Source organism: Nicotiana tabacum, chromosome 9 (genome assembly GCF_000715075.1).
Source record: "Nicotiana tabacum cultivar K326 chromosome 9, ASM71507v2, whole genome shotgun sequence".
NCBI lineage: Eukaryota > Viridiplantae > Streptophyta > Magnoliopsida > Solanales > Solanaceae > Nicotiana > Nicotiana tabacum.
This window is the reverse complement of record NC_134088.1, coordinates 98034308-98045039: the sequence shown is the minus strand read 5'-3', so window position 1 is coordinate 98045039 and position 10732 is coordinate 98034308. Positions and strand designations below refer to the sequence as shown.

Below are 10732 nucleotides of genomic sequence, written 5' to 3'. Positions count from 1 at the left end.
ATAAAAGTATAGTAAAAATTGGGATGTGCAAATAGGCTCTTACAAAATTACAAATAAGATTGGTTTACAATAAATTCGATAAGATCTAAATATGATAACCCAGCACGCTGAGTGAGACTTAGTGGTAGTTTGGTTTGATGACAAATTATATTGGGATTAGTTATCCGAGATTAGTTATTTTGATATTATTTTTTATTAATTATTTGGCATATTGTATTAATCATGTGATTGTCTATTTTACTCTTTATCCTGTGATAACTTATCATAAGATTAGTATTCCACCCTCCGACAAGTATAAATTATTCCGGTACTATTTTAAATCATGAGATAAGTTATTCCAGAAGTAGCCAAACAAGAGATAAGGCAATACTAATTTTTTATCCCATAATTATTTCCGCTTATGTGCGCTAAATTGCTTTTATGTGATACAAATTTGGATAGGTTGATTGTTAGATCTTCGGAATATTCATGTCAATGGGTAGATGTACCAAGACCTTTTGATTAAGCGACAAGGTATCTAAAAAGTACCTAAAATATTTGCTTATGAATTATTCCTTCCACTACTGTCCTAAGATGCGATTATTGTATAGTAAAAAATAGAAAATATAGACGTCGATGCCATTATTGTGTAATAAAAGAAATGAAAGGACACTATGTTAGAGGAATCGTGAAACAACAAGCAACTTCCTGGTCAGACAACAAAGACAACATACAGTTGTACAGAGTCCTAGAATTTCAGGAAACTACAACTTAAAAAATTTGACTTACTTGCAACTTACTAGAGCAAGCAAGCAAACAAATATAATATATTATAATATAATAAAAGCAAAAATAGTTGTAATTATAATGGGGTACAGTTTAGGATGTAAATGAAGTTTACTAGTTGCCACTATTATGTCGTTCTCATGTGTGAAAACGTGTCACACTATTTCCAGGTGATTTCTGTGCTGTGAAAATTAATAAATAGCTCGATTGATAGTGAGATTAGAAATAACACTGATCTACTCCTTCTTTTCCTCTATATATATAGCAAGTAAACTTTCGTTTCTGATATAATTAACCCCATTACATTGAAACAATAAGCAAGAAAATCAAAGGAGGAGGGGGGAAAAAGCTTTTAATTTATAGAGAATTCAAGAAATGGCGCCAGTAAAGAATAAAGAAAATGCTGGAATGTTGAAAGTGAAGGGAGTAGTGAAGAAACCAGTTTCTAAGGTGTATTCTTTTGGTAGCGATATGAAGAAAATAGCAGAAGATGATCCAAGGAAAATTGTTCATTCAATTAAAGTTGGATTGACCATTGCCTTAGTTTCATTGTTCTACTACTTTGAACCTTTCTTTCATTACGAGGGATTTGGTGTTTCTGCAATGTGGGCAGTTTTGACTGTTGTCGTCGTTTTCGAGTTCTCTGTTGGTAAGTTTCCTATTAAATCGCACGTTAATTTCACATATAATCATCGCACCAAAATCATTAAACTATTTTTTCAGTCGTCAATGGTTATTAATTGATCGCACGAAATATTTGTTTTTCGTAGGAGCAACACTTGGGAAAAGCGTAAATAGAGGAATTGCAACGTTTCTAGCCGGTTCATTAGGTGTTGGAGCTCATAAACTTGTTAACTTATCAGGGTCAGATAAATTGCAACCAGTTGTACTTGGATTATCTGTTTTCTTGATAGGTAAATTGATATTCTAACATTTCCTTAGAGATCTACTTTCTTTTACTAGTATATAGTATTTGTTTTATTATTGTGAATGTCTAATAAGTTTCATGTGATTTTGAAAACAGCTGCAATAGCGACGTTTATGAGATTTGTACCAAAACTGAAGGCGAGATATGACTATGGCATTCTCATTTTTATTTTGACATTCTCTTTGATCTCTGTTTCTGGGTATCGAGACGATGAGGTGCTCGATATGGCGATTACTCGGGTGACGACGATCCTCATCGGCGGCGCGGCGGCGGTTCTGTTTAACGTGGTCATATGCCCTGTTTGGGCTGGTGAAGATCTTCACAATCTAGTTGCCACAAATATTGAAAAGCTTGGAATTTCCCTTGAAGGTACGTCTTTCCTCACTTTGATAGAACGAGTGGTTTGCTCCGGTGGTGAGCATTCCACTTCAACCTAGAAGTTGTGAGTTCGAGTCACCCCAAGAGCAAGGTGGAGAGTTCTTGGAGGGAGGGAGCCGAGGGTCTATCGGAAACAGCCTCTCTATCCTAGGGTAGGGGTAAGGTCTGCGTACAAACTACCCTCCTCAAACCCACTAGTGAGATTATATTGGGTTGTTGTTGTTTTTTTGACACATGTATTAAAAAAAAATGTGTAGACATATATATCCTCAATGTAAGAAATTTCACACACCTTCAAAACATATCTACATGTAAGTATTATTAAAACATGAAAATCTTGAAAATAAGATAGATAACCTGCTACAATAGCTAGCTAGGAGTGACTTGATGATATGAGAAATTTCTTATACTAACAATGTATATAAATTAAATTCTTAAAAAAATTATTTAATATCATTAATTATTAGAGTTGTTTGACTAAATCACCCATATTTTTTCCTTAAATGAAAATTAATGGTTTGTGCTTTCTTGGAAAATAATGGTAGAATTAAGAAAAAAAAATTAATGTATCCTTTGTTTTTAAAGTGACGAATATTTTGGACCATAATTTTTTTTTGTGTGGCTAAAATAACAGATAAAAAGAATATTAGAGCGAGAGTATTTTGATAAGGTAACATTGAGTGGAGTTTATTTAATACATTATAGAAAAACATATAAAAGAATATCAGAGCGAGAATATTTTGATAAGGTTGTCGTGTCAAATCAACATAACATAAGTGAAAGTTTAATTAATAAATAAATATAAATCATGCCAATATTGCTAAAAGCTTGTTGGAAGCTCAAAATGCCAATGTCATGGTCAGATGTGTACCAACCAACAGCGACATTGGTGTATGAGTCAATATAACATGACTAATATTATATGATTTTATATTATATATAGTGACGTGATTCGAACGTTTAGTCAAAATTTTCTGCGTATTAAATTTTGTTACCTAAATTTACAGGATACGGAAATCAATACTTCAAGAAACTTGATGTCAAGTTGGAAGAACTAGACAGAACATTTCTTGGGGAATACAAATGTATCATCCACTCAAAAACTAATGAAGTAAATCTGGTTAGTCCGAAACCAACCTGAAACAAAAATCACAATTGATTCAATACAATATTGTAAATTTGTAATTCTAACATTGCAATTTCTCTCTGTATTAGGTCAATTTAGCAAAATGGGAGCCCCGACATGGCAAATTCAGGTACAGACATCCATGGGAACAATACTTGAAAATCGGAGATCTTGTTCGTGATTGTGCCATTAACATCGACGCTTTAAACACATGTCTTAGCTCCTGCATTATGGTAAGTTAGTAACTAAAGTGATAACCTGTTATAGTAAGTGATTTGGTAACCTGAAAAATAAAGTAATAACATGTTATAGCAAGTTATGTTAAATATACATATTAAATAGCAAATTGTAAGTATAATTTTACATTTTTCAGACACCAGAAGGAAAGAAAATAATTCAAGAAACATGCACAAAAATGAGCGTAGAGTGTGGATGTGCATTGAAGGAATTAGCATTGTCAATGAAGACAATGATCATTTATCCAACAACTGATTCTCATATTCTAAAGGCTAAAGCAGCAGCTGAAAAACTAAGGTCCATAATTAGAAGTGGTAACTTGGCTGAAGAAGCAGAGTTGCGGCAGCTGCTTCCGACGACAAGAGTAGCTTCACTGATGCTAGATTTTGTCTCCAGCTCTGTGGAAATCTTGGACTCTGTTAATCATCTTGCTGTTCTTATGAAATTCAAGATTTTGGCATCGAAACCAAAGCGATTGGGGAGCAAGAACAGAATCCCGAGTGGCAATATTGGAGAAGCACATATTGCAATTAATGTTGAGTGATACCTAGGTTAACACGCAATCTTCATTGTAAAAAGAGTTCGTTTTCATAACGGATAAATCTGGAGGATCAGTGGTACATAGTCCGAATCTCGCTAGATAATGAGTCCACGTGTTTACTCTTTTTTCACTTCGAAACTCGTTGAATATGGGCCCGTCCCTTTACCATTGTTCACTTGTTTAAATATAAGCTTTTTGGATGAGTTTGAACTCGTGACATTTGTTTAACCCACACATCATGGGTTGTACTTTCACCGCTAGACCAAAGCCATGGCTTTTTATTGTAAAAAAGAGTAAGATTTTATGGAATAAAATGCAAATTGTCTTGTAAGATAAAAAAAATTATGCAGTGGTTCTTTTCTTACTTTTTTTTGTTCTTCAAAGAATAAGGTTGGATTAGTGGCATCATTTGGCTATTAATTCAAGAAAGGGAGTGAAGTAATTTTTCTTTTTCCGAATCTTTACACAAATAGTTGGCCAGATTCAAGTGACATTCTCCCATCTTCAAAATTGGTCATATAATTACGTTAATTATGTAACTTAAATTAAAATCACCAGTTGGTGAATTATTAGTCTTTCACATATAATTTAGCCTACTCTGGAATTTCACCAACCAAAGTCTTAGTTCTGTGCTGAAATTGCAGAATCTGTTAGATGCATACTTGTATTTTGGACCTTCTTCTGCCTCCATTGTTTTTAATGACAACAAGTTTTACCCATAAAATCTTTGTCCATATGGTGCTAGAATTCTCTTCAAGTTTTTGCAGGAAGCAACGATGCAGATACAGTATCGGTAATAAATTCTGTTTGTTATTACTGGGATGTGTTTGTGTGGGGCGCGACCTGGCTGTATTATGCTATAGGAAATTCTTCATATCTTCAGCTTGCTACAGCTCCTCCTGGTACCACCAAACGTGTGTATTTGCTTTGATACATAGCGTGGCAGATGATGTAGTCGACAACATCCACGATACTTGGAACAGAAAAGATGATAATGTGCTGAAAGCGAGAATGACTGTCAGTATGACACTTGGTTGCTCAAATTTGCAAAACTCTCTCCAGCTAATGGAAAGAGTAGGGATTTTTCATTTTTGTTAGTAGATACAATTTATTTTCACAAATGGCGGCCATGAGGTGGTTACTACTTTAGGCCTCAAAGCCCTGAAGGATGTAGCCTAGAGTTCATTCAATTAAGATGTGCCATTGCCAATGGCACTAACTTAAGTCAAAAAGCTTGTTGATGTTAGTCAATAAACGGAGGCTACTGCAGATTACCAAATTATCAGATAGGACAAATGAGATTGAATTTACTACTGCTGAAATTCATGCTATGATTTTTTTTGCAAACAATTAAGGTGTCTTTGGGGTTGTATGGAGACCTTAGAGAAATGGCAACAAGAGTTTATGATAGCCATTTGTGACAACTCGATAGGCCTTTTTTGAGTACTAGCCCTTAATTCCAAGTTTTGAGACCTCCATTAGCTTCGTTTGATGTTTCTTGATTTGCGTGCGTGGTCAGTGTCGCTTTTAGAAAAGCTTTTATGTAAAAATTTGAAGAAAATATAATTTTTGGCTTTAAAAATAACTTGAGTTGACTACGGTCAACATTTTGTGAAAATATCCCCAGATCATTTTGACAATTTTGGTAGGTCCATATTGTGATTTTGGACTTGGACGTATGTCCTGAATTGAAATCGGAGGTCCCTAGGGTGATTTGACTTATCTTGCCGAAAGCTAGTAATTTGAAAGTTTGAAAATTTCCTAGGTTTGACCGTAGGTTGGCTTCATGGCTATCAGGTTTGAATTTTGATTTTGGGACTTAGTATATGCAGGTATGAAGTGAGTTCCATACCATGAAAAAAATTTCAATGAGACCGTTTTTTATTTGAAACGTGTCTGCAAAATTTGGTGCAATTCAGAATTGGTTTGATATGATTCAGACGCTTAGTTGTGATTCTAGTTGTTCTTGCGGTTCCCTTTAAAATTTCATTCGTTTTGATGTTCAATTTGTAGTCTTAGATGTTATTTTGGTATTTTGACCATGTGAGCGAGTTCGTATGATATTATTACACTTGTGTACATGTTTGGTTTGGAGCCCGAGGGGCTCTGGTGAGTTTCGGATGCATTTCGGATGAGTTTGGAAAGTTTGAGGACTGCTGATGTAGAGTTAACTTCTGGCGTCTGATGCAGATCTCACAATTGCGAGGTGTGGTTCGCATTTGCAAACAAAAGTTCGCATTTGCGAGCGGGGCCCGGGATTTGGTGACCTCGCATTTGCGAGGAAATGGTTCGTATATGCGAACTGGCTAGGGCTCCTTTTGGGAGAAATTTGGTCGCATTTGCGACTACTAGAAATATAGGACAACTTCGCATTTGCGAAGAAATTGGCCACATTTGCGAATGCTGGGCTTTTTGCATTTGTGATCAAATCATCGCAATTGCGACATTTGGACTTCTGATACAAGGTTCGTATTTGCGACCTTTGTTTCGCATTTGCGATGCTCGTAATTGCGAACAAGACATCGCAATTGCGACATTTGTAGCTAGGTAAAAGAGGAAAAAAATGGGACTTAACTCATTTTACACCATATCTCAATCCTAAACACTCTAGTGGCGATTTTCCAAGGATTTCTTCTTCCCAAAATCATTGGTAAGCAAATTTAATCCACTTTCTTTCAATTCTCCATTACTTTTCATGATATTTCAACATCAAATTTAGGATTTGCATGGTAGAAATTAGGAATTTGGGTAGAAATTGAGAATTTTACAAAATTGAGATTTAGACCTCAAATTGAGGTCGGATTTCGAAACAAATCACATAACCGGGCTCGGGGATGAATGGGTAATCGGGGTTTGATTCGAATCTCGAGTTTTGACCAAGCGGGCCTGTGGGTAACTTTTGTTGACTTTTTCAAAAAATGATCAAAATTGAACCTCTTTCATTAATGGGTGGTTTCTAGAGCTTGTTTTGAATCGTTTGATCGATAATTGCTAGATTTGGTTGGTTTGGAGACTTGTTCAAAAGGCAAGGTCATGGTTGATTGATTGCTTTGTTCGTGAAGTGATGTAAATGTTATGTCTAACATTGACTTGAGGGAATTAGAATTTCTTGAACTATTTATTATGTGAATTATGTGGTGAAAACGGCGTATATGCGCCGTCATGGGATTTAGCATGCGAGATTGGGATATGTATTTTCATGTTTTCATTTATTTCACGATATCTCTTGTTATATGCTTAATGTTATATGTTTTTACTTGACTTCTATGGCATATTTGTTACTTGTTATCTAATTGTTACTTGCCTTAATTTGTTTATTCCTCACATGATTTCTGCTTATTTGCTATATGTTTCTACTTGTATTAATTGTATATTTTAATTGTCATATGTTTTACCTGCTTTTATTGCTCTTATACTATTTGATGCACTCTATAATGTTATTTCACTTATGTGAGTTGTTTAACTGTTCTGTACTAATGAATTGGTAGAGTTTGAGATTTGAAGATGTTAGCTATTCTCCGATTATTCTGTGGTTCTTTACTGTCTTGTACATTTACCTTCTTACATTAATATTTTGTGAATATTGTTGTTGAATTATTTATGATGATGATTTAAAATTGGTTGGGGATCGGGTTGCACGCTGCAATGGTATTGATTGGTATTGAAATGATATGAAGGAATAAGGACGAATTATGATATGAACAGATGATGATATGGTGGGATCGGGTTGCGCGCAACGGATTTGGATATGTTGTAATTGTTGAGGTATCCTCGATGTTGTGATATAAGACTTGAGACTTTGTTATTCTGGACTCTCTGGTAGTTGACCTTCGGGTTCATTTATATGAGTTTATTGCTTTATTTTTGTTCCTGTTTTCTTGTTATTATTATTTCGTACAGGTTATTTATGAGTGACTTGCCATAGCATCATCACTACTTTGTCGAGGTTACGCTCGGCACTTACATGGTACATGATATCATTGCACTTATACTATACTTATGTAATTCTTATGTAGATACCAGAGTTGATCCCAATGGCGCGTAACGAGACTGCTCGGAATATAGTTATAGCATAGCTAGCTCTATATACACTTACATATTTTTCTGAATTAGAAGTATGCGCAAGATTAAATTGGAAAACATAGTAGCAATAGGCAAGAACAAATAATACTTATCGAAGCATTCCTCTGAATTCCCGGGGAACTTTTATAGTCAATGAAATATATAAAATTGTGATCAGTCAAATATTGCAAAGTCAACTCGTCTGTGTGGGGGAATAATAAGTTAGAGAATTGATCATTTCGCTTAGGAAGGAAAAAAGTATCTTAAACAAGGTCTTCACTCAGCTTTCAACAGGGAATAACTCCATCAGACATATAAGAAAAGAGTGTAGGATGGGTAAGCTTTACCGAGCACTGAATAAAAGTACCGCAGAACCACCTAATGTTTGCCTCTAGATGATGCACTTAATAATGAGTTCAAATACTTTCTTTTCTCCATACCTGGACTCTGTTAATCAACTTGATGTTCTTATGAAATTCAAGATTTTGGCATCGAAACCAAAGTGATTGGGGAGAAGGAACAGAATCTCAAGTGGCAATATTAGAGAAGCACATATTGCAGTTAATGTTGAGTAATACCTAGGTTAACACACAATGATTTTCATTGTAAAAAGAGTTCATTTTTATAATGGATAAATCCCGAGGATCAGTGGCGCATAGTCTAGAACTCGCTGGATAATGAGTCCGCTCATGTACTCTTTTTTCACTTCGAAACTCGTTGAACTATGGGCACATCCCTTTATCCTTGTTCACTTAAAATAAATATAGGCTTTTGGATGAGTTTGAACTCGTGGCATTTGTTTAACCTATGCATCACGGGTTGTACTTTCACCACTAGACCAAATCCCTCCCTAGTCATTGTAAAAAGAGTAAGATTGTATGGAATGAAGTACAAACTTTCCTGCAAGATAAAAAAGTTCTTGAGTGGTTATTTTCTTACTTTTTTATTCTTCAAAATATAAGAAAGGACGAACGTCATTATTTGGCTATTAATTCAACAAAGAGAATTTTGCATGAAGTAATTATTCTTTTTCCGAATCTATACACAAATAGTTGGCCAGATTCAAGTGACGTTGTCCACCTTCAAAATTGGTCATATAATTATGTTAATTATGTGATATATTTAAAATCATCGATTGGTGAATTATTAGGTTGCCATATCTAGTTTAGCGTACTCTAGATTTTCACCAACAAAAATGATTTTCATCAACCAAAGTCTTAATTCTGTGCCGAAATTGTAGAATCTGTTATATGTATACTTGTATTTTGGACCTCCTTCTGCCTCTATTATTTTTAAGGACAACAAGTTTTACCCATGAAATCTTTGTCCATATGGTGCTAGAATGCTCTGCAAGTTTTCCAGGGAGCAACGAGGAAGATACAATATCGGTAATAAATTCTGTTTGTCATTACTGGGATGTGTTTGTGTGGGGCGCGAACTAGCTGTATTATGCTATAGAAAATTTTACATATATTTAGGTTGCTACAGCTCCTCCTGGTATCACCAAATATATGTATGATGTTTTATACTTCAATGCCACATAAGAGGGGTTGATTTATGTGGTGTCCAATTTTTTACGTGCACAAATTATAGAAGGACCTAGTTCTTATCCGAGTTCCTTACACTTCAGTTGCGGAATAATAAATGTTGAAAGAAAGAACACAAGTATTTTTACGTGAAAAACACCCGACTCAAAAGGTAAAAAAATCACGACCTACTTCCCAGTAAGATTTTTCTCAACACTTCACTAAATCACTGAGCCAGACAATGACGTTTACAAAACTCTTGTAAACCTAAGAATTACCTCTAACCCTTGTAGCAACCAGACACAGGCGGTTATGATAGCTTCAGTTTAACTCTAACTTGAACAATACAACTCAAAGTACAAATGCTTTTAAAGAAAGCTGAAAGGTACAACTCAAAAGCCCTAATACAACTGAACTAGAATAAAGGAAAACCACTTTTATCTGGTTCATGTAACTTCAGGTTCGCACACTTGAAACACACAAGAATTGGTTGCAAAATGCATTACTATTTTGCTCTCAATTCTTGCTTAACTTCAGCATTTGTGCATCACCTGTAAAAGAGAACCCAACTAAATGTATAGAGTTAGTAGAATAAGGAGTAACTAATGTTCTAATGCTTTACTCTTCCATGATGGAGTAGTTTTAGTTATCTTCAACTTCTAACTCCTCCCTTGTCTAGGATATAGTTCTATTCAAGTAAGGAGTCTTGTTCCTTATCAATTATGCAACCTTTTTTTTAGGGGATATCTAATATAACCATTTATGTTTATCCCCTTCACGTGCATGCCTTGTGTTTTAATCTGCCCATGCCCTGTGTACACCATGTATGGACCTGATTTATGCATGTGTTCCTTTGTCAATCATCAAAACAAAACTTACTCAGACCAACAAATTTCCCCTTTTGATGATGACAAAGTTTGTGCTTTTTATAAGCATGAAACCTATTTCAACTCAGCTCAACATCAACACAATGTTAGAACACTTTCCATTTTAAAGTGACAGATCATCAAGGACTAGGTTCATTAGGTTATAAATATCACAGTCCAAAGCAAAAACACAACCTATCTTCCCCTTTTTCATTATCGAAAAGTTGCATAATTAAGTTATATAACCAGATTTTAGCAGATCTTACTCATGGCCATTTAGGTTACTTCAAATGCAATCACGGA

At 34.9% G+C, this 10732-nt stretch overlaps 1 protein-coding gene across 1 annotated transcript; it reads left to right on the top strand.

Moving 5' to 3' along the window:
• Positions 1-1006: 1006 nt before the first annotated feature.
• Positions 1007-4298, top strand: LOC107827793 (aluminum-activated malate transporter 2-like). The gene is made up of 6 exons (XM_016654992.2): positions 1007-1414; positions 1536-1679; positions 1790-2062; positions 3079-3191; positions 3287-3430; positions 3571-4298. Exons 1-6 carry the CDS (start codon positions 1141-1143, stop codon positions 3976-3978), a joined length of 1356 nt encoding a protein of 451 aa, XP_016510478.1. The 5' UTR covers positions 1007-1140; the 3' UTR covers positions 3979-4298.
• The last annotated feature ends 6434 nt before the right edge of the window (positions 4299-10732 follow it).